Source organism: Sturnus vulgaris, chromosome 4 (genome assembly GCF_052056855.1).
Source record: "Sturnus vulgaris isolate bStuVul1 chromosome 4, bStuVul1.hap1, whole genome shotgun sequence".
Classification (NCBI taxonomy): Eukaryota; Metazoa; Chordata; class Aves; order Passeriformes; family Sturnidae; genus Sturnus; species Sturnus vulgaris.
The window spans coordinates 26,361,035-26,386,154 of record NC_142246.1 but is presented as its reverse complement, the minus strand read 5'-3'; the positions used below and the strand labels follow the sequence as shown (position 1 = coordinate 26,386,154).

The following is a 25,120-nucleotide window of genomic DNA, read 5'->3' as shown; positions in this document are numbered from 1 at the left end:
TCTAGTGTACTACCAACCACATGAATACAAATATCAGAGAGAACAACTGTAAATTGGAACTATAGGCTCAAAGTTCTGCCAGACTGATAACTTGGACTCCAATTGCTCAGATATCTAGATTCCAATGCAACTGAAAAAGACACAGCAGACACTAGAGCATGAAGGAACACTTAGATCTCCCAGAGATAATCTGAAGTGTCTTAGCAGACTGCATACTGAGGATAATCCAAATGCCTCTCCTTTGAGCTTTGCAGTATCTGGGTTTAGAGCTTCTTCCTGGATGTTAAAGCAAGCTGATTAGGCACATTAATAACACAAGCTTATCAACAGTTTAGAGTTAAAAAAAACCCAAACAAAACCAGTGCAATGGTACAAGAGTCTGAGAACATACCTGCAAAATTAAAGAGTACATACTATACAGCAATATATACTAAACAACAATAAGAGAAATTGAAGAAATTCTCTGATCTTCTAATACCCAATCATAGAAGTTAGATTGTTCCAATAATCAACACCTGCTTTTCTAAACTTCCCCAGTGGTCTTCAATGGCCTTACAACACTGCTACACTAGATTATTATTTTGCTTTCAGTAACTAAATTGAGAACATAGGTATCATAAAACAGTTATTAAAACAACTGTTCTCACCATCCCAGTCTTCACTGACAGTGCACTTGGGTTTAGACTTCTAAGACACTTGTTCTCGTCCATCATTGGTATCTTCTCTTAATTATCTAAACCATATCCTAGAAAACTCATTTTACATAGCTTTAGTCGTTGTGTATAACAAATGACACTTTTCTACAGCAAAAAGTCCCTGCCTGGCTCATTCCACTGATTTACAAGGCTTCCACCTAATTCTTCCACAGCAGAATTAAGACTCTTCCTCTCTTGTACTGTTTGCACACTGCCAGCAACTCTTAGATCTCAGCACTGAAAACATACACAGTGACACCAATGCAAGAGTACTGGGCATTAAAGCAATATATGCCCCAACCACATTACAATAATATTAACTCTGGCTTGGGAAGCAGCCCAAACACACCACTGCAATATCAAATGAAGCAGACCTAGACTACCAATTATTTGGTTCCTATACATCAATTTTACTGAAATAAACAGTTTCACTTTTTGAAGAATACACCTGTGCTCACTCAATCTCACTGAGATTATACTTTATATTTATTATTTAAATAATGCTTTATAGTGTTATGTCCATTGTTCTCCCAACAACTTCCAAGAAATTATTTTTCATAATGATGGATGAATTTGGGAATTTGCCATCATACCTTGAACTTGACAAATTCTCTATTTCCAAGATTGCAATAACGATTTCATTGAGAATTCCACTAAATGAGCTTGAAATTGAAGAAGAGAAAGCAAAGATTCAGTTGCAAATGAAGCAGCAGGTGACACCTCGAATCACATGCAAAGTCACATACACATTAAGTCAGAGCAAGCTGGCACAAGGAGAAATTTCCAAGACTCCCTAGACATTATCTAGAGTCATGATAAGTAGCAGACAATACTCAGTTTCTGTCTCAGTGCCATAAGCAAAGGAAAGGAAGGGCTTGGTTTGTCCCTCACACGATCGAGGCACCTGGGATACAGATGCATTCCCAGTGGATCCTCTGAAACAGAAAAAAGCAATCCACACGTGTGGGATGCACATGAACCCACAGCAGAGTTCATACAAAGTGTAGCTTGAAAGGAACATTCCAGCAAGTCTGAGTTATCTCACTCTAATTAGAGAATGGTTATTTATGAGCTATTTGCACTATGAATACCACTTCCACGGAGATTAATTCAGAAAGATAACTCAATCTTGTTTGGCAAGCTGAGCTTAGATTCTATAGAGCAAAGAGAAAGAGAAGAAAAAAGAGGAAGAAAAGAAGGCAAACCCGGTTATTTTCCAAGTTCATAGCTTCAAAAATCCTTATCCTTACCACAGATAAAATAAATAAGCTGCTTTTTGGAACACTTCCATATGACTCTTCAGAATCAGACTAACTATGGTTTGCCACATTTGCTCAGTAGACTTATAGAGTATTGTCTAATATGTAAGGAATTATAATATGCTTCAATATTTCTTCTCTGCTTTCTTGTTTTGCTTATGTATTTTATATTTTATTTTCTTCTTCTTGAGGACAGCCTCAACTTTGCTGTGCTCACCACTAATCGATATGAATAAGAACCAAGTAGATTTAAGAAACTATTCATATAAAACCCCACTTCTTTTCAAAGTAACATCTGAGTTTCCATCATTTAGTCTTACAAGGCTGAAACTGGTCTTTTTTCATAGAAATGAAAGATCAGAAATCCATTTTCTATGAAAAATCTGTTTACAGAAAGCCGTATGCACAGATAAAGCTGATAAATAGCCCATGGCACCGACGGGCTAATTTCTCTGAAAGCAAAACCCATTTAAATGTAACGTACACTTTAGTCACTGTAAAAGCATAAATGGAGGTTAAAAACCAAAAAACTTCTGACAGAAAAAAGTTTTGTGATTGAGAGCTGTAAAAGGTATTACTTGAATGAAAATATATAAGCTTTTGCAGCCAGCTTATAAATGAAAGCTATGCTTATTTCTCTATTACTAAAGAAAAACTATCTCATAGTCCTTAAAAATGACATAAGGAAAAGCACTGGTCTGAAAACAAGATAATTCCATAAAGTAGTTGGTTAGGACACTTTTGAAATATGTCAAAGTCCTCTTCATGGTATAGAAAGCATAGTAGTCAGAAGAGGTTCCTTCAGGTTTTTACCATAATTATGAATATGCACACAAGAAGTCTTTAACACTCTCTGGAAACAAAGATTTTATTTTGTACCATACTGTTTGTATACAATGTCCATTTACTAAACTTTCTATTATGATCTGACTCCTCCTTCAGGGTCATGCAACACTTCATGCTACTCAACAGCTCTAAGCATCACAGAATCAAGATAAGAAATTCAGGTGTCATTTCTAAACAACTAATATCTCAGCTATGATTAAGACAGCTACTGTTCAAGCAAAATTTCCCAGAGATGCATTGAATGAACAAGCACTTGAATTACACATTTAGGATGAAATCTAGTGAATTAGCAACATTTATTTGCTGGTGAGCAATAATACACTTCCTATTCCATCAACTACAACTTCCATATTGGTAACAAGCAGTATTATTGCTAGACCTCAAGAGGCTTTTTGGGTTTTTTTGAGGCAGTTTGCAATCACATGCAAATATATACTGGACTCAAACAAAAAAGATAAAAACATAAGCACAAAATTACTTTAATGTTTGTTTACAAAAAAAATGAAAAATAAACACCACTATCTGTCCCCAGAGCAGCAACTGAAGACCTATATGTAATGCAATATCCATGTGTAAAATTATCCGTGAAGCAATATTACAGCCCTGACTAGTAATTGAGGAACTAAAATGTTAAATGAGCATCATGCCCTGAATTGTTTTTCCCCTCTCCCTTAATTCCCATGATTGGTCCCTCCTGTATTGTTCCTACCACTTTCTGATGCCTGAACTGGCTTCTCTAGAGGCAGTGTTTGTGACTGAGAAGAGCTGCTGCTTCTTCTGGTGAGGTAAATTGCCAAGGTTTTCTGTTTTCTTACAAACTCCCACACCAGTGCTGCTATACCAAATTGTATCAGTTTTCTCTCCCTCTCTTTCACAAAATACATCAACTACTGCTAGAAGTTCAGAGTTTTTCTGCTACATGAGAAATGCTTCCAGCAACTTCTCAAAAAGGCTACTGCAGATGCCACTGGCATGAAGGCAATTATTTTAAATTACTGAAGAGCTACATTGCTGAAAAGTTTCTGCCTACCTAAAATAAACTCCTTAACTAAAGAAAGAAATTAGTCCAACCCTATAAAACAGTATGGTTATATAGAAATTAGTAATACAGGCACTTATAAACAGAAAATAGTAGATGCATTATGGAAAAGTCATTAAAGTAGAAGTATATATAATCCACACAGCTAATATATATTCACTCATTGAGCTACTCTCAGACTGCTAGGCAAACAGTTTTCTTTCAAAATCTCTGATGACTGCTTGATATAAATACCTTTCTTTACAGAAGAATCTATTTTAAGCAAGTGTATCCATAGGAGCAGGTATTAAATACGGGATGATGTCCATTTTGTAATTGTAACCACTTATAATTACAGTGTTCACACTAAATATATACAAAACAACCTATTCTACTCACTGGAATGCACAAGTGATACAATTGTCAAAGTGATATGTCACAAAGTGCTATGTCAAAATAAATGCCACAAAGTGACACAATCATCACAACTGCAAATTTCACACAACCACAGAATCTGCACAATGTATTTTTTCTACAACTTTCAACCTGACTGATTACATTTTAATATTCTGGTAATTACTTCTGAAAGTAGCTTAGAGGTTTTCTGTCCACCACTGAGATGAACAAAGAATTGAAATCTTGTAACAAAACCTATGCTAGATATAGATTTGGAATCCTTAACCCTGTGAAAAATATATTCCAGTTTGAGAACTCTGTTACGAGAACAACATACATTAAAAGCAATTCAAAAAAGAAAAAATTAGCTACAGAGTTAGCGCAACGTGTAGGAGATTCTTCTTGTTTCTTTGACAAAGAAAAACAGAAAAAAAAGAACTAAAATCTACTAAACACAGAGCAGCATAACCTGATAGCTCAGAGAAAAATTTAGTCTACTGGGAAGAATATTCTAGAAATGAAAGAAAAGTGCAGACAAGGGTATGATTGACTTCCCTCTGTCCCTCCTCTCCACCTCTCCCAAGAAAAATACATTTGAGTGATGAACTGACTCTTACAGGATGGAAAAATTGAGCAAAAGTGCCTCTAAATTAGTCAAGGTATTTATGGATGCAGTGCTAAAGACAGGTCATAGCTCCTAATCTTCAACGGTTGACAATGAAAGTGTACAATGTACAACCTGTTCTACCTTTCTTACCATTATTTGTAATATGATGGTGATATAAGGGCTTTTAATTTGCACAGAACCAAAACTTCTAAACAGGATCGCTAAATAACTAGAGTAAAGCATCCTAAGCCAAGTGCCAGATATTAAACAGCAGTGGCTTAGATATAAAAGACAGAACTTATCAAAGCCTGGGGCTAGGAGAAGGACCCCAGTAAGAAAATAATTTCTCTCACTTCGAAGAAAATATAATAAAATATTTAAATATGGAGAAACCAAAGCTGCCTTGCAGGAAATAGACCAGGTTTCAGGGATTCTTTCACTTCTTAAAAGTCATAGCTGTCAGATTCCATTTTGTTTAACTGAAAAATAAGTTAGCTGATACTCATAAGGACCCTAATCACAACTATTATGATGGCAAATTTAATTATGCACAGAATACACAGTGTCATAAATCAACAGTTGGATTTTTGTAATTGTCTTGTTACTTGGTCCTGCTGGCTTTTCTCCCCTTTTCTTCTACTTTTTCCCAAATAGCCAAGAAGGTAGCATAGTATTTATGTGTGATTATGCTAAATGTGATTAGGATATCTCTACTCTTCTTTTTTATGTGTTACAGAAACATATTTTCATTTTTTTTCCTACAAAAATCGTAAACTACAGAGACATAAAGGTACTAATAAAAGGAGCTTTTCAGTCATGAATTACAGCTAACTGACCTGTTTGTCGGAATTCCTGATTTGAATAAGGCAGGAGGAGATGTGAAATCAGGTTTCGTCGACTGCACTGCCAACTCTTTCTCCAAATTTCCAGTTCTGCCCTGCTGTACCTTCAAAATAATGGTTCATCATTAGTTTACCCTCACAAGTGTAGTAGCTCCAACACTCAACAAACACGCAGCCAACACAAAAAGAAAGTCCAGCCTTATTCAGAATTTCAAAAATTGTTACCTCTGCCCACCTAGCAAAATTATATATTTTGTATTGATGTATTACTTGAGTATTGTGTTTCATATATATAACAATCAACAAGCCAGAGAATGAATTACTACAGAAGATTAGACATCTTAAATATTTATTTTCCAAGCATTTTATTTGTATGTGAACAGACCAAACTGATTTTCTTGAAGAATTCCCTGAATGAACAAAATTACATCTTAAGATTATGAAAACAATTTTAAAATCAGTTTCCTTCTTTTAAAAATTAACAGATATCTAACAAGCCTGCTATCCACTACCAACAAATCATAAGACAAGAAACTTAAATGTATTCTTTATCTGCCCCACTGATAGTGAGATCTAGTAACCACCTAATTTCTGAGTCACACCAGGAAATCATCTCATTCTCTGGGTTATGTAAATTGTAAAAGACTTTTCATTAGTTCAGACTGAATACTTCAGAAACACCCTGCTGTTGATGAAGTACTGCAAAATTCCAGACATTTCTTTTATTAAAGCTATGCAAAACCTTTGGTGCAAGTACATCTAGTATTGTTTTACTTCAGCAACAGCTACATGTGGAAGAAAAACCTACATAGGTTAGCATTAAAGACAAATATATAGTGATTTAATTTTAAAGTCCCTCCCACTGTACCAGCTACACAGCTACATCATTCTATGTAGCTAGTTCACTTATGCTATAACATTGTATAAGCTGTGATCTCACAGCTTGTAAGCAACTGAACTATGTTTCTGCAGAACCTCACAAGAGCACATCTTTCCCACAAAAATGCACATAAATAGTTAAAATTTATTAAAAATTGAATGAATGTTTCCTATCCAGAAATATGAGGGGGAAAAGGTCTTAAGTATTTATCTGAAAAAGACTTCTACAAATGAATGAGCAACTGGAAAATGTAGGACACGTTCTTGCCTGTTACAGGAGATTAATATAAATTACGTGTAAATATAATGTAAATTACATTAGACTGTTTCAGAAGAGAAGGAAAAAAGTTAATGAAATTAGTATTTATATATAAACTCCTTTTAAAACTTGACAAACTCTTACAACACAATCATTACCTGTACTGTTTGATCACCAGAGTCAGTACTGAGCTGGAAATAGGGCAATTTTTGGGTTGGACTACTTATCCTTTTTCCTTTAGAACATTTCAGAGAAGTTTGAGATTACTGCCACTTGCAAATTATAATTCCTACTGTCCACTATTTCTACTGTCCCACAGCACTACTATAATGATAAGTGAGAAAGGTATAAAGCCCCAGAAACCTTCTGATGCATTCTTGATAAAACAAAATCAGAATAACTGAATATTCTCAAGTACCATATAAGAGAAAACAAAACACACGTCAGCAATTGACAGTTCTGTATCTGCAACTGACAGTACACAGAAGTTCCAAATCGCTTCAAAGTCAGTACAAGAACAATAGTGACTACATATTAAGAATAGGTAAAGTAAATAACCTTTGTGTTATAATTTTAAGTTTAGTATCAAACACATAAATGAGAAACTGAGAAGATAAAAAAAGACATTCAATCCTTAAGATAAATGCTGCCATGTAGGTCTTTCTATTCTCTGGAAAAAAGCATTTCTGAATGGAAAAATTATTATATATAACTTGATTTATTGTCAGCTAACCCCAGAAGGACAACACAAAAATATGGAAGATTGATTTTCGTATCAGAGTTGTCAAGGATAACTGTTATAAAACATTGTAGTAAGAGCTACAATGCCACAGGAAAAACAAACATGCCATAATCTACAAAAGCTTCCCCACCATATCTGCACAAATTCTTTAATCTGCACAAACGAATGCACTACAAATAAACTAAAAATAAACCACCACATCAAGAAAAATTAAATTCACTGGGAAATTTGTTAGTTCACCAGGCCGCTAACTCACATGCTTGCAGAAGAGTGACGAACAAAGCAACGCTTTTTAATTCACATTTTGTGACATATACAGAAAGTCATTTATGTAAGATGAGAGTACAAAAAAATGGCTGCATCCATATCAGTTGTTCTTCTATCAGTCTGTGCTGGCATTAGAAGCAATACTCCAGAAAAATGAGAGCAACCAACAAAATTTTACTAAAATTCACCTTAAAAAGATGGTATCTGCCATCGAGAATCTCTGCACTTGGTCTTACTTCCATAGCTTTGTCTTCAGCCTAAGTTAAATAACACATTGCCCATTAAGATACCACACAACTGTTAAATGATGGGCCACAGTCTCAATAAAGGTACAGATGCAATCTAGCTGTAGCTATCTGTCACACTATCCACACAATTGCCAGTGAAGCAAGACAGTAACACTCGAGATTCAGGGAAGGGAGTAGGGTGCAAACTCTAACAAATGTACTGAACTGGGCAGAACAAGCCTACGACACACAAGCAGCTTTAGAGGGAAAAAAACCATATAAAATACAAAAAAGCACTATTTACCGTAATTTTATTTGTGGTTGAGGTAACTGGCAAAATTTCAAGACCCATTCGTATTCTCTTTTGTTTTTCACAGTAAGCTTTCCAGGTATCTTCATTGAAGCCATAGTTAAAATAATCAGAGAGATCAGCCCCTTGAAGTAGAGAAGCATAGATTTTTTAGGACATTAAAAATTTCATCTTTTCTCCACTAAACATATATGCACCTCTACTTAGAACATCAAAACTGATTAAAAAAGCACAACTGAAATGTACAATTCATTAATAAACATAGAGTATTCATGGCTAAGATTGTAAAACCATTACAATTTAGTCAGAAACAGTAACGTGCCTAGCATCACGAAGTGGGGACCAAGGGTAGAGAACATCATGGGATATTATAATCCCTCATATCTTTACAACAAGATAAATATAAGATCTACAGATTTGCTTTATGTTCAGTGAAGAACCGCTCCCTTTTGTTTTGCTTGTTCTGTATTTGACTTTTCACTTCGTTTTGGCTCTTAGTTTCATTTGACACCATGAAGTATTTTTAGTGCAAGAGAGAACAATTGTAACTCAAACTGCACAAAATGTATTTAATATAGCTAACACTTCAAACACCAGATAATCAATAAAGGTTTCTTTTTTTCCGTTTTGTAGACACTTTGTGTATTACCAAAGCAATATGCAAACATTAGAAAAAACCTATATGCAGCAGCAAGATGTACTGCTACTAAAAATCTGAATCAACACTGGCATAATTAGAAAAGTCTGGACAAATCACCTGAGCCAACGAGACAATACAGAGGAGAGTCATGCAAAGTCTGTGCAGCAAGTCCCAGTTTCTTATTCAGAGCTCATGGATGGCTATGCATGAACACAGCCTAGCACTGGCAGCTACGTTTCACCATTCTTCATGCTAAAACCTGCCATTTTGCTTTATCATGTGTTCCATGGCACAGAGCAATGGCAGTAATCTCCACAGAAACACATTTTCAAGGAGCATTCAGGATACACATGTATGAAAAAAAATAGCCTGTGTCTTTCTCCTGACATGCGATACTAACAAACAGGGCACACCCAAACACTCTGTAGCACAGCAGGAAGGCAACAAGTAACATAATTGCTTTTTCCAAATTATGCTGTACAGTACCTTTGAGGGATAGGTAAAATGACATCTACATGCAGTCAACAGGAATCACTATTAAAATAACCTACTGAACACCTACGTTTCAGTTAACATAAACCAGACATTACCTGGCTTTCTCCAAGGTTTATCTTCAAAAGAATCTAAATCCACTTCCAGAAGTGGCACACCATTAATACTGCCTGGTGCATCTAGATCCAGTCCTTTAACTTTTGCACCTGTGAAGAAAAGTTAAAGTTAGAGCCTTCTGTCTCTACCAAATGGAATTTTATCAGTAGCATTACACTTAGAATAATAAAAAATAAATTAAAAGCCAGAAAAATTTATCAAGAAATTTTAAAAGTAACAATTATTTCCTTAATCCAAAATAATATATTTTTAATTTTTACTAATATTACTGTGTAAAATTTTCTTACCAGAAGATCCATAAGCTCGTCCTCCTGCCTTAATATTGAGATTCACAGGTGCTGCTCCATAACTTCAAGAAATTAACAAAAAATGAATTAGACAAAAAAAACTTTTAAACCAGAAGAAAACACAAAACAAGAGATAGCTAGATCCAGAAACATATTGGACCTAGGCTCAATCACCATCCTGAATCTCTAGCTTTCCAAGCTGGTAACTGTAAAAGTAAAGAGATCAGCCTAGGAGGAAGAGAGAGTACCTTTCTATGCTCAGTAGCAACTTCTCCAACTAATAAACAGTAGTGAAGCAAGTCCCAGTCACTCTTCCTGAGTTGAAAGGATAAAGACCTTGATAGAAACAAGAATGGACAGAACCAGAAGAAGAGAGAGAAAGGAAAAATGCAGTTCATTTAGGGATACAGATGACAGTCTGGGGATTAGAATAAAAACAAAATAAATTTAAAAAAAACCAAAAACAGGAAGAGTTTGGATGGATCATTTTCTCTTTTCAAAATAATTCCATTTAATCTGTACAGAAGTGGAAAATACAAGCATTTCTCTAAAATTACTGAAGTGCTGTTTCAATGTACTTCTAGTTATCATCCATCCTTGTGACCAACAGAAAAGTATGTAATTTTTCACTTTCTAAAACACTTGAGATTTTTCTTCATAAAAATGCACACAGAAACCTAACTACTGAATAGACTACTGAATTAACTACCTTAGGAATTACAGCATTGCTCATTTGTAACATTAAGAGCTAGCTCTCCCTACCATTTGTGTGTAATGTAACTTATCCTCACAGGTGACCCATATACATCATGAGATTAGCATATAACTAGAAGGCCAGGGTATGGTTTACACTGGTATCCACTTCCATGCAGTTCTAGTTTTCTTCCAAGTGCATAACTTTCAAGTCTCTACAACAGCATAAAACTGACACAAAACATTTAACCTTCTGATCTGCCAAGCCGTATTTCTGCATGATTTTGTCAAACAAATCTATTGGGTTTTTTAAATTGCAGTTGACTACTATATGAAAAATTGTTTAATCTTATAAAACAGGCTTGTTCTACTGCAGTTAAAATGTACAGCAACATTCAGTTTGTTTTAGATTTCTGCCCTTCCATGAAGTTTCTGCCCAATTTGCCCAGGAAAGATTTTTCTGAAGGCAGGCATTTCTATATAAAACTTTCTACTCTAATTAGATTGAGGATCACCTGGTCATTGTTTTCTGCATACATGGAAGGAGCATCAGCAAATCCACTGAGAATATAAATATAGTTTTGCTTTAGTACTACAAAATTTGAAGTCACTGCCTTCAATCTTGACCACAAGAATACTGCAAGTTATTGAATGCAGAAAAATAAAGAACTGAAAGAATTGGTGGATTTCTATTACATTGATTTGTATGGTGTTTTACAATATGAAATACTAAAAGTTTTAAAATATTATGTTTCAAACAGTAATAAATCACCTGTATTCTAAAGTTAAAAACACAATGATATACATGAGTCATACCTACCCGCAGACCTGTCATAATTCGATTAAGAAACAGCACCCTAGTAACTCTGGTTTTAATAAGCATAAAAATATTAGGATTGCCAAGAAAAACAAGCAAACCATGCCCCTCAGAAAATTTCCATGCAATGAAAAATATTATTTTGTAATTTTGGGTAAAATTAGCATTGTACGAAAGTGTTCAGGGAAAAACAAGCCATTTTTCAAGACTAGAAGGGGCAATAAAAGTAGCAAGATCAGTACAAATGCCTGAACCATTATATTGAGAAATAATCTCCAGAGACTCACAGCTCCATCCTTAAGTACATTAAGATCTTATTTGAGAACATCAATAGGGATTGAAACTACAGAGGTCTAATTAGAACTGTATCCACTAAAAACAGGATGAGGGACAAACACTTCTCATGTTCTTGCCATTCTATCCTTTGCAACCAAAATGACACTGTCAGAGTAACGACCCCAAAAAAGCTATATAACATAGCCATTCTATAATAAAAACCAACTCACTCCTTTACGAACTTCATACAATTATTTCTCAGAATCTGAAAACACAATTTAAACTCCTACGAAACTCTTCCTTGTACTCCACTGATTTCATTTTGCTTGCTTTCAAGCCACTGTATCATTAAAAACATTGCAAAAGAGCTGAAAAAAACTCTGAATTGACAGTAATTGTGCACACAAACTGACATTTTTGGCAAGTATTAAATTGCAAATATGTGGCAAATATAAAGATAAAAAATATTTTTAAAATATTAAGAAGGCAAAAAAATGGCAAGTATTAAAGAGACTGTATTAATAATAAAATATAATTTCAAAAGTTTCTCCAGTTAATATTTGCAACTAACTTACCTAAACTGTGGAGCTCCTGTCTTAATATCCCCTATGGTGACTTGAACATCATCTTCATCATCATCACTATCACTGTCACTGTCATCCTCAGCCTCCGCCACCTTCTATAAAAGAAAAAGTCATTGCTTAGACAAAAAGCGGTCACTTACCTTCACAATGGAAACACAATCCAGATAAAACTATCTATTCTAAAAATCTTTGAAAGAAGAAAATTCTCTTCCTAGACATTAGAATTGAGTAGCATTAACAGTAAATTTAGGAGGTTATAAGTATCTGAAACAACTGGATCAAAATACAGAAGTGTCTTTAATACTAGGTTCAGTTTCTCAAGCATAAAAGAGTTTCCACTATCTAATATTCTTCTTCCCTCTATCTACCTCATGCACACTGGTTCTATTCTTACCTTGTCACTCAAGAAAGAACTAAAAGATATGCAAGACTAGCTTCTTGCTATCATAAATTATATATTTAGCGTAATTCAAGTAAATGTTTTTCCCAGTTGATGATGAACACTGGAGAAATCTATTTAGTTCTTAACATAAGTAAGCTACATAAAATACTTGACACATTTCAGCAAACAGTCTGAAAAATCAGATACAGGAGCACGCTGTGATACACTGACTAGCACTAAACATGTCCTTCCTAAGTGGTAACGATCAATTCAGACCATTTTATTTGCAGATCTGGTTTTTTCCTCCCAATGAACATCACTCTCCTTTTTTCTATGCAGAATTCAATAACCATGTATTAACCAGTCAGTACTTCACAGTTAGTCCTTTATCTATCTTGATTAACTTCGTATCATCAGCAAACTTGTAATTACCAAATGTTGCTCTTTTCCAAGTAGATACATTAAACAGTATAGGTTAAGCACAAAATTCCAGAGAATCCTCCCTGGAGGTGACTTTCCTTTACTGTAAAAACAGAGCTTTGACTTCTACTCTGTGTTTTCTATCTATTACAAATCAGATAAAATCAGTTATCCATGTAGGACTTATTTTGTAACTGCATAGTGTTTTAAAACCCTTTGGTGAAGAACTTCTTCAAAAACTTCGTGGAATTCAAGTGAACTTTTTCAATCAAATCACCCTTATTCACATACTGAAATCCTTCAGCAAGAGGTTGAACACATTGAAGCCAAGCTGATTCTGCCCTGGAAGCCTGCAGTTATCCATGCACAGCTGAGTTCTAGCCCATGTCTACTATACCATCTATTAAGTTGCCCAGTGCATAAAAAAATCAACAGCTCCTTAGAAGATAAGGTGTTGGAGTGCAGTTCATCCTGCTACACAACATTTAATAAAATTTCAAAACAATGAAGAGTCTATTCTTGGGGTAGGGAAGATGGGGAAAGTCTAGATCAGTACGGATATTCTGTAAATGACAGCTGAAGACAGTCTTTCAATTTCATATGGCTGAAAAGTACAAATTCATCCATCATTCACCAGGCAACCCACACAGATGCCATTAAAAAGGTATCAAACAGGAAATAAAATTTTGTCTGGACAATGTACCTTTTCAACCAAAACCCACTTCACTTATAAACAGTGAATTCTTAGTTCCCTCCTCAGAGAAATATTCACCTGCTCCTATTCAACCAACTTGAACAACATCCATTTTTCTAAGCTGCTGCTGAATGTTCATGGACACCATTTATCGTGAAGTTCTCAATTTTATGGAGATATTCTAATGATAATCTAACAATGCCAGGCTTCATATAGATTAAAAAAAAAATACAAGTACAAGAAAACTGAGCCTATAAGGATTTCCAAAAATACAAACACCTTTGATGCACTTTAAGTAGCTTTTCTATTTAAACAACTGAAATAAGTTTTAAAGTTTCAATAACTTTTTCCCCAATTTTAAATACGCTGTAAAGCCTTTCATAAACAAAGTGTCAGAGTTACTGTAGAAAAGTACTTCACTAAGAGGCCAGTCCTTGAGACTTGCACAAATATCTCAGAAATGGTTTCTGCATCACTTGAAGTTATATATTGGAAGATGCAAACGAAAAAGTCCCACTGAAGTAAAACCACAATTTTCTCATATAACTTCTCATACCTAATTTTTCCCATTCACAGTAACCTGAATCCTTTAACCAACAAGCAACTCTAAATTTGATTTCTTGGTCCTTTCTTTCATCATACAAACAAAGACATTATCAGACACACTGAACATTGAAGACTACTACAAAACAAGTGTTATTTTGCCTCTGAAAGGCATTTCATCTCTTGGTTGACACTTTCACATAGCTCTGCAAATGCCGGTTATCTATCACACTCAAAAAAAGAAAAATGATCAGAGGACTTTATTTACTTATCACTGAGAAAAAAATAGACCATCATTTTGAAAAGGATGTCTCTGAGAAAAGAGAGGTGTCCTCAAGCACCATCTTTCTGCTGCCCCAAAAAAACCTGGGAGTACTATTCATTTATATTCTATAAGTTAGATTTAAAAAGTGGACCGCAGCTGGAAATTTCATTTCCTAATTTAGTAATTTCTACAGTTTCTGCAGATCACAAACACATTTTAGGAAAAAGGAAGGCACACATTTAGGCATTAATTCATTTAAGTATAACTCCTAGTCAAATTACGAATTCCCAGTAAGTCATAGAATCAAGACATATTAAAACAGTATTTCAAAAACACATTTAAAACTACCGTTTTCACAACGCCATTTTCTGCAGCTTCCTCTTCACTTCCAGGTGGAGGTGGAGCACTTAAAAACAAATACGAAAATATGAAACTAGGTATTTATGCACGTTATTTCACAAGTATCAGCTAATGATGAAAAAAAGCTTTGCTATATCATTCCAGATGAAAAGCCAAAGCTCCAGTTGTCTTCTGCACTAATTAAAAAACAAAGCCGACTTATTAAAAAAAACCAACAAGATTAATATAACTTTATATTAGCAATATTTAGCTATCATAAATCATATTAACTGGATGTTTGTAGAATAGTTGGAAGTAATGAGGCATTACACTTGGATCTTCTTTTGAAATCAAAATGAAATACTTTGTAACATATGAAGGGAGATTAAGTTGTTTGGGGCATTTTTTCCCTGCAGACTGACACATTTCAAAGACATAACAGAAAAAAACATTTAAACACCCATAGGTAATGTTTCACTGAAACAGAATTCCCACATCAGCATTGTGAAATTTTCTTCTACCATACGGAATAGTTAAAATTCAATGACTAATTCAATTACATTTTAACTGTAGACTAAGAACTGTAAAAATTTTAAACCTACTGGTCCATCTAAAAGGATGAGTACTGTGACATCCTTGCAAATGAGCTGTCTCACTGGGCCAAACTACTGCTGTTTCTTACACAGCAATATTTTAACTTCCATAGACCCATTAGCTGCTAGGATGCTGCACCACAAATAACAGAGTAAGCAGAGAGCCATCTAGAAACAATATTCTTTCACTGAAAAGGTATTTCTGAAATCGACTGCACAATTGTCAATTTTTATTTAATAGAATTATTCTAACTCCTGTTGGCAACACACCCATGAGTGTTGCACCAAATATTGCCTCAGTATTCAAGCTTGATCATCTCACTTCATCACCTGGTAAAATGACAGACCAGGTACAGAATCTGAATAATACCTCATAATTTCTGTATATGTAAACAACGTCAAAACTGAGAGGCCAGAGACCAAAACGTTTAACAGCTGAACTGTCCCCATACTCCCACAGTTCCAAACACAATTCCTAAGATGCATAAGTTAATATTTGTTATGCTTTTTGTCCAAAACTATGCATTGAGACAACCAAATGCCAAGCTAGACACTATTGACCAAAAACTGGAGTACACTGTTTCTAAAGATCATTTTGGTGTCCATGCAAGTAATTTTCCTAAATAACAGTAATAGTGACAAAGATGCCAGGCTAAGAAAAGGTAACTGAACGTAAGGAATCAACTGATATGGAATAACTTCTAAATAAAAGGCAAATTAATAACTAGAATTCTTTGTCCTGGAAGAGATGGGATTCAAGACAAATGCAACAGAGGTCTAGAAACCTCTTAAGTGACACGGAAAAAGTGAAAGAAAACAACTCTGTTTCTTATACTACAGAAATAATGGGAATCAAATAATTACACCGAGTAGCTGCTTCACAAGGATATCATATGTAGTGGAGGTCATTCCTGCTTTATCATTCTGTGCTTGTCAAAAGTTGACAGGAGTTCAAAAGAGCAACTGAGCAAGCTTATGAACAAGCTGTCCACCAAGGCTAACTAAATGCAAGAGTTCTCACTGAAAAAAATGGAAACACCTATAGAAAATAACAATGTATGTTTTCATATATTGATTTTCCCTTTATTTAATATATCTTGACAATCAATAATTTCGATATTTTACTGATTATGAGAATTTCCTTTATTCAGCATGAGTGACTGATTCCCTTTTCCAGTCAGTCCTCATTAGTTATTTCCATTAACTTTGTTAGATTTTCAAGGGAACATCTTTCTGCTCTCGTACAGCTCTTTGTAACTTAAGCAGGCTCCCCTCAAATTATTCCAAAGCTTTCCTAAGTCGCTCTAAGTTTCTTTCAAATACTGTCTTACTGGTAAAACCCTGAAAGCCTAAGCAGATGTGATCTGTACATCAAACTACCTGGTAATCTTCCATAGCTTCCTTGTATTCCTGTTTTTGTAACTACACTGCAAACTCTTGGGAGACAGGATGTTTTTTAGTTGCTAAATTATCTCAAACAAGTCCTGATCCATTATTAAGACCACAAAACACAATGATTACAAAAAGAAAAGACCTGTTTACATTTTGTCAGGGGTTATTGCTGTCCATACAATTAAACTAACTTTCATACTTAAGTGATGCAATTTTACAGGTGCAGCCATTTCACAGAAAAGCAGAGTCCAAACATACTATCTTAAGGACATTTTCAAAGACACCAGAGTGTGTTCAGGTGCTACCAGCTTTCAAGGAGCTGGGAAGAAGAATGTAGTGAACACAGGTTTTGTGCAGCCATGCTACAGGGGTTCCAGTTATCAGGATACTCACCTAGATTTTTCTTCCTCTGGTCTCTCTGTTTCATTTTCATCTACCGTAAGAGAAAAGAAACACGATATTTAAGAACAAAATCCCTAGGGCATCAGCTGTGACAGATTATTCTGGCATGTAGAATATCAGGCAAGTCTTCAGATTACTATTGAGATATGTTCTTAACATTTCAATTGTGAAATCAGTCGACGAGATCCCTGAGAGCTCACAGTGCTCTATACTGACAGGTCCAGCACATGGGCAAGGTTTAGTTTGTATGTTTCATTAATACCTGAACGTAAAGATAGTCCCTAAAGTTCTTTTTTAAAGTTAATACGTAAAAGGTTAAGCCTGTTTCAGTACTTCAAAGCCAGGAGCTTGGGCAGGAGAGCACCAGGGAGAGCTCGGTCCCCCCAGGGATGCCTGTGGGGCAGGGACACCACGCGGGGCTCTCGCTGCTGAGGCCCAGCACGCCTCGGCCTGCGCGGCCCGGGCCGAGGGCCCGCGGCACCGGCAGCGGAGACCGGGCAGGGGAAGGGGCCGGGAGCCATCGCTACCGGAGGGCCGGCCGGGAGGAGAGAGGGGGCTGCGCAGCCCCGGGGGCGGCGGGACTGGGGGACCTTGTTCAGCGGCCCGGCGAGGCGGCGCACGCCGCGGCCTGCGCACCCCCGCACGGCCCCCCCGCCGCGGCGGCGCCGGGCCGGCCCGCTGGGGAGGCGGGCTGGGCACGGGGGTCGGGGAAGGTCCGTACCGCCATAGAGCCACTCCTCCTCCTCGTCCCCGGCGGCCCCATCGGCGTCCGCCGACAGCCGCTCCGCCTCGCCGGTAGACATGGCCGCCTCCCGCGGGACGCGCGGGCCCGGCCCCGGCAGCGCCTCCCGCCGCCGGGCCGCCCCGCCGCGCCGCCCCCACGCTCCCCCGGCGCCTCGGGCCGCGGCCAGGCGGTGCACGGGCGGGCGGCTGCGAACGCCCAACACGGCCTCTCGCGGAGGATCCGCCGCCGCCGCCGCCGCCCGGCGCTTCCCCTCCCCCCCGCGTGAGTGACACGCACAGGAAGCGGGCCCGGCCCGGCCCCGCGGCGCCCCGGGCACGGGCTGCGGGGGGCGGCCCGGCCGGGCCCGGCCCCGGGACTGCCCTCCCCGCCGAGCCGGCCGGGCACCGTCCGTGCGCTGCCACTCACCGCGGCTGTGCTTTCGCCGATCTGCCGAGGCGCGCTGCGAGAGCTGCGTTCCCTTCCTCTCGCTGCCCTTTGCTCTCGGTGGTCCTTGTGCTCTCCTGCGGCCCTGAACGCCCGTCCATGCCCTCAGCAGGGGTCACCGGCAGCATGGAGATCTCCTCGAGAACATCCTTGCCTATCTCCAGGAGCAGTTCTTGGCTAAACACGCTTACACTCCAGTGCCGTGCATCTCCTGGCAGCTGCCGGGGGAGCGTAACCGCGGGGTAAACACGCTGCTGTTTCTGCTAGTACTGTCCCTCGGCTCAGGACTGTCCCAGCTGTTCGCAGTATTTTGGATTTAACAACTCTTCATATTTTTTCTTTCTCCACAAATTTCCTGATTTTGTTTTTAGGTAGAGTAAGAGTTTAACATTCATAGCGTGCTGTGAGTGTTGCAAAGTGTTTCTGTGTTCAAAGTGTTTCTATGAATTCCATTAGTTCTGTTTTAAAAGCGGTGGGGAGTAATGAGCCATTTTTCCTGGTGGTTTGCTCACTTAACATCTGTGAATGCTAGACAACAATTGCAAGATACAATACAAAATTTAACTACCGACAACTATCCAAACAAGTTTCGACCAGTTGTGTGTACAGATGGAGCTCGTGGTGTTTCAGGATGTATGTGAAAACTAAAACAGAGACCTGCTTTTTCACAGCAGGTCAGTTTGGGAAAAAATCAGACTAGAGGACTTGACTGTAACGTAAACACAACTCTCAGTGGGGGGAGCTTATTTGAATTGCCTGCATAAAGAAGCTTATTTGAAAGTTTCATATATGGCATGACATTTCACTGGAGTTCACATGAACAATCAACCCACTCAAAATTTTTTTCGCCTAAAATGTCTAAATATTGTGTACAGATAATGAATTATGTGATGTAATTGGGTAGGTTTTCATCTTGATATTTAATTTTTTAAACAAATAGTTGTGGAGTCAGCAAAAGCGTTTTTCATCATTTTGAGTCACTTGTTACTCATAAGACAAATGTGTATATCTAATACGTCTTCGAAGACATCAGTGTCTGAATTTTCCTTCCTGTCTTGTTTGCCATTTAACACAATTCTGGCTGACATTAAATGACAGCAGAATAGTTTCCTCTGGCTGCAGACGCAGAAGAAAGAAGAAGAAAGAAAACTATGTTTTAGAAAAACGCAACAAACCCAGAGTATACTAAGAACAAAAAAATGTCTTAAAATACTTTGATGCAGATCCTCCAAGCAGTTTTCCTTGTACAAACCTTTAAAGAGAAATCACACAGAGCTGATGGTGATGGAAAAATCCACTTTGAACGGTTGTGGCCTGCAAAAACTGTTTCTTCTAAGGCTTTGAGTAACTGAAAGGCTGAAGATAACACATCTTTGCAAGCTGCATTGCCATCTTCACTCTTGGGTTACGCCCTAGAAACCCACACAAAGATACCAAGTTTATGGGAAACCCTTTAGTACAGTTCTTCTAACACAGTAGTTTTCACCTTGCACAAGGGATAAAATAAGCTGTAAAAGCTACTTAGATAATTTTGTTTCATAATTTAACCATTGTGCTTTAAACTAACTTCATTTTTCTGACAAGCAATTTTTCTTTTTTTCAATACGGGCATATGCAGAACTAGTTGCAATCTATACAATATTAATAAAGAAAAAAACTATTTGCTTTCTTTAAAAAGCATCTGATGTTTTGACAATAATATGTGAAAAAAAACCCTCAACCTTTTAGAAGAGGTCAGCTCCTCCCCCCCGCCCCCTTTTTAATGGTTTTAAAGGTAAAGAACCTCTTTTAAATTGTTGGGCAAGCCATAATTTACCTAGATTTTATCTGTGGCACTCAACCATAAAGCAAAAACTCAAAGATACATAATATCTGAGGTAATTCAGTCTGAGAAGAGAATAATTCTACTTGTTTATAAACTCAGAGTCCCAGTTGTTAACCATTCGCCGTCCTTTCTTAGCCTTCATTTTTCAATCAAAATAGTCAAGAAGGGTATTAACTTACATATTTTTCTAGCATCATAAAGCTATATGCCCTAAGGTTAAAATAACAGATTGGCGCTAGAACAGCACAAAGATAGGGAAGAATGCATCTGAGCAGGAAGGTCAGTGGAGAACACTGAAAGGAAAGGATCTGATTTAATTATTGGAAATCTGAATTTGGCGTTAGTGGTGTTTTTCAGTGTTCTAAAGCCGGTTGAATCTGTAACACAGCTAAGAACACCAGTTAAGATGGAGGCTGAACTAATTAAGTATTTTATCTCCTTATTAAAGCTGATAATCCTGCTATGTCAGAAAAGGTACCTTCCTCGCCCTGTACCAAGGAGGCTGCCCAAGTGAATACTGCGTAGAACACAGATTTGCAAGGGAGCCATCCATTCTCTGGGGAATTGTAGATGCTTGCTAAGGCGTTTTTTCTCGTTAGCTTTGAAACTGATTTCGAGATCAAGGGCTTTTAAAGGCGGAAATGGAATTAAATTAATTTGTCATACGTCTCTAACTGTACAGAGAAAAGTCGCATTTACTGAGCAAGTGTACTCCGTGTGGGCCGTGTAGCTCACTCACCAAACCATTAGTGAACACTAACACAGGAAATACACAATAGTAGGGCAGAGAGCAGTGACGAAAGTTTCGCCTCTCGGGTGCTGTACGTTCGAAGTGCCAGGGAAGCCGTCTGTTCCCGCGGTGTCACCCTGGCAGCGCCGCGGCACAGGCGGGGCGGGCACACAGGAGGGCCGGGCGGGCACACGGGAGGGGCGGGCACACAAGAGGGGCGGGCACGCAGCCGGGCCGGGCACATAGGCGGGGCGGACACACAGGCGGGGCGGGCACGCAGCCGGGGCGGGCACACAGGCGGGGCGGGCACGCAGCCGGGCCGGGCGCGCAGGCGAGGCCCTGACACCGCCAGCGCCCCGCCCCTCCCGCCCGCAGCCAACCCGCGCCCGGCACGTCATCGCGCGGCGCCGGCGGCGCGCCCGGCACGTGCGGCGTGTTGTGGCTGTCACCGCCATGGCGGTGCCGGATCTGCTGCGGCAGCTGAGCCGCCGAGCCTGGGAGCCCGCGCTGGCCCGGGCGCACCGCGCCGCCGTCCTCATGGACGCGCCCTCCGCCGAGGCACTGCACTGGGCCGGCGGGGCTGGCGAGCTGCTGGCGGCCGGGGCGCTGGCTGTCAGCGCGTTGTCCGCGGAGGCGGTGGTGCCGGCGGGGGCGGCCTGCGTCGTGTTCGTGGTGAGCGGGACGCTGCGGGGTGGCGCGGCGGCCGCGGTGCGCGGCGTGCTGGAGCAGGGCGCCGTGCGGCGCTGCGTGCTCGTGTGCGGCGACGAGGCGGAGGGCAGCGGAGTGGCCGAGCTGGAGGAGACCTTGCGGCGGTGGATAGGCGAGGGCGGCTGCGCCGAGGTGGTGCTGCGGGGCCCGCCGCTTCTGGCTCCCGTGTCAGCCGAGCTCTGCCTGCTGCCCGCCCTGGCAGCGCTCCTCCCGCCGCTGACCGGCCCCGGCGGCCCCGGTCCCGCAGAGGTCGGGCTGAGTGCTCTGCCCGCCGAGCTCAGGGCGGCAGTGCGGGCCATGGTGGGTGACCTCGACTCTCTCTTCACCGCCCTGGGCCTGCGGGAGGAGAGCTTCGCTGTGGGAGCCCTTAGCAGGGTCGTCGCCGCTGAGCTGGCAAGCTACGCTCCAGCCAAAAATAGGAGGAGGACAGCCACCAACAAGGCCTCTGTCATCTTCGTGGACAGGACGTTGGATCTCGCTGGTAAGAAGTCCTCAGCTCGTATGGGCTGTCATTCTAGGGGAATGTGGCACCGGGAGGGTGTCAGATATTGGGAACCTTGGTGACCTGGTGTTACCGAAAATCCATGTTCCACTTTGTACCATGCTCCTCCCGTCGGTATATGGCTCCAGTTCCGGGTCCTGGGTGGGATTGCTCTTGAGATCTGGTCTGCTAGAATACACTTGTTGAGTGGTTACTAGGCAGTCATGGTAGAACTCTGGGCTTCTTCTGAAGTTTGGAGAAACACGGCTGCATTCAAAGCAGTAGTTACTGTAAGTTCCACATCATCCTGCTCCAGCAGTAAAACTTGGTGTTCCAGAACTCTGGTGATACCCAGTGTCCTACTTTCTGTTCCAAAACATCTATTGCAGTGTGGGGTATGTATACTGTAGTCTTTTGTCTCAGTATCAGTTTCATGCTTCCTGGATTAAAAGCCACTGCTCTCAAGCATCCAGATCATCCATTACTCACATTATCCAGTTTTTTTGGAAAAATGCCTTGCAGGCTGCTTCCGTGACCCCCAAACTCTTTGCCAATACCCCTGGTGCCAGATACATCCTTTCATGCAGAAATAGCTCAAATGGTTTGGTTAAGTGGTGGTCTCTGGTGGTCAGTGACCCCAAAGTCATACTTAACCACGCAGTGAACTGGTGCTGCTTTCCAAATTAGGAGAAAAGTTAGCATAACTGAGCTGGTTACTCTCCTGTTCTTATTGGTTTGTGTTTACCATGATCTTACAGAATAAGCAGTGTGCGGTTCCATTCCACAAGCTAGAGGTTTGAAGAGTAATCGTTGTATGAAACCACCAGATGTGCAAGCAGTTCTTCATCTGGCAACATTGGGAGCATGTTAACCCCATGGCCATGATGGTTGCTTGCACGCCCTTGTATCCCAGTGGATCGCAGAAATGAAGAGTAAAGCAGAAGGCTCTGCTGGAGATCCAAAAATTTGTTTCTAGCACTTCTACTTTGTTGCAAACTAGAAACGTATGTGCCACCTTGATGTGTGAAGGAAATGGTCTGCATGTTTCAGACTCAGCCTTATGGATTGCTGTGAAGTATCCAGTGTATCTCCTTGTCACTCTTATCTTTCTATCTGTCTAAGCAGATACACATCTCTGTGTAACCCTTAGCCATCTCTATATGCCTGAAAGTGTTTCTGTACATATGTGTATTGATATAGGAATGACTGCATTTGCTATCTCCGTCATACATACCTCCTGCTGGCATGCACAGAGTGTAGACCTGGTTATGTTTGCAGACAATAATTCAGTTCATAATTTTTTTGCCACCACATGTCACGTAGCAAGTATTTGGCACAGTGTTGCACCCTGCAGCTGGTCTGTTTCTGAATTTTTTCTGAATTTTTTTTTCTGTATTTTTTTCCTCCCGTAATTTTGCCCATTGTTTATCCTTGAACTGTTGTAGGTTTCATAGCTGTCAACAATGTGCTAAAGAGCAGATATGGATCCAGGCAGTTAATGCTGTGCTGAGGTTGGGAAGATTGATCGGAAGACTGCAGGAAAGTGGACTTGGATAAGGAGCCTTAAAATGAAATAGTGAGAAGAGTGTTGGTTTTGGGTAGGAATGGGGAAAGGATTTATTAATGCACTCAGATAGTGAAGAGGAATAAAAACAGGAAAAAGAACCAGATGTTGGATGACAGGGAGCTGCCTGACAAGGAGACTCTTGAGGAGGTGTGAGGGCAGATAATTGGTACCAGCTTAAACCTGGGAAGGGAAGTGTGGAATCTTGTACTTCAGTAGAAGGTTTTTTGGAGATAACATCAGGGCGGTAGTGAGCAGCATTGGAAGGAAACATCAAAGCTCCCTGAGTAACGATGAGAAGTTACAAGATGTGTTTTTTTAGGATTCTATTCTCGGTATCCAAAAATGAAATTAAGATCCCTGCATGCAATCACTCTTTTGTTACCAACTAATGCCTCCAGTAATTTCACTGAATTATTCTTATGCTTTGGATGTGATACTTGTACTGTCAAATACAATGCAAACTGAAGGAAGAAAAATCTAGTAAGTTTCAGAGATAAAGCTCTATATGAACCTGAAATTAATGCCACATAATGAGGTTTGTTTCATTGGTTTGCTAAAAACTGTACAGGGGATCAGTGGGTGTGATTAGTGAGTTCCTGGCTGCTCTTAAATAATTGGTTGGTTGACTTTGCAAATTGTGTCAGCTATAACTTGTATCAAATGTCACCTATTTCAGTTTGTAAGTTATAAAGCAAAGAAAAAGTGAAATTAGAACAGCAGAATGCATAAGTAACAGCATGATGATGTATCCTGAAAACTAGATATTAGCCTGGCATGAAAACTCTGATTTTGCAGTGGTCAAATAACTTGTTGTCACACAAACACTCAATCTTTTTGTACTTCGGCAGCATTCAAAAACATCACCTGTGCCTTGAACAATGTTGCACATGGAAAGCTGCTGAGCAGTCTGTTGACTGTCCTCAGAAGTAGTGAGTAGAGAGGATCAAAACTAGTCCCATGCACCCTTCTGAAGTCAGTGCAGTTTGAAAGTGACTTCCTGTGATTTCCTGTTCTAGTCTTGTGAAGTTTAACGATCTTTTCAGGCTTGGTTGATTTATACAGTTGATCGGGGTGACAGTGACTTTTAAAACCTCTAGTAGATGTTTTGTGATTAATTTGAGGAGGCATGGCAAAAGCCAATAGCACCAATGGATCAGTGGAAAGCTCCAAGAAGTAACAGCTGTGGGGAACAGACAGAGATGGTGCTGGCTGTTCATGGAAGCAGCTTGAGTACTCTGCATTTTCCCCCTATGCCAAGAAGAAAGGAGGGATGTTAATAATTAATATGAGTTTATTTGCATTTGAGGTGTTTCTAGTTTAGCCAAGTATCTTGTCTAGCTAAGTGTTGCTCACATGCA

General features: G+C 39.6%; 2 protein-coding genes across 5 annotated transcripts in view; one reads left to right on the top strand and one right to left on the bottom strand.

The window, feature by feature from the left end:
• FIP1L1 (factor interacting with PAPOLA and CPSF1) overlaps positions 1-18,134 on the bottom strand; it is a 38,250-nt gene extending 20,116 nt beyond the window's left edge. The window contains exons 1-9 of one of the 4 annotated variants that reach the window (XM_088163371.1): positions 18,005-18,134; positions 17,275-17,314; positions 14,906-14,963; positions 12,245-12,348; positions 9,884-9,945; positions 9,578-9,685; positions 8,342-8,472; positions 7,999-8,067; positions 5,658-5,767 (exon numbers count right to left, since the gene is read on the bottom strand). In XM_088163371.1, the coding sequence (XP_088019497.1) occupies positions 5,658-5,767; positions 7,999-8,067; positions 8,342-8,472; positions 9,578-9,685; positions 9,884-9,945; positions 12,245-12,348; positions 14,906-14,963; positions 17,275-17,314; positions 18,005-18,086 (764 nt within the window). In that variant the 5' untranslated portion in view covers positions 18,087-18,134. The remainder of the gene's footprint in view (positions 1-5,657; positions 5,768-7,998; positions 8,068-8,341; positions 8,473-9,577; positions 9,686-9,883; positions 9,946-12,244; positions 12,349-14,905; positions 14,964-17,274; positions 17,315-18,004) is intronic. The other 3 variants (XM_014873415.2, XM_088163370.1, XM_014873416.2) reach the window with 3 other exon arrangements.
• A 3,325-nt stretch (positions 18,135-21,459) lies between these two features.
• The window catches only part of SCFD2 (sec1 family domain containing 2), a 189,267-nt gene continuing 185,606 nt past the window's right edge, over positions 21,460-25,120 (top strand). The window contains exon 1 of the mRNA XM_014873410.2: positions 21,460-22,195. Within this exon, the coding sequence (XP_014728896.2) occupies positions 21,460-22,195 (736 nt within the window). The remainder of the gene's footprint in view (positions 22,196-25,120) is intronic.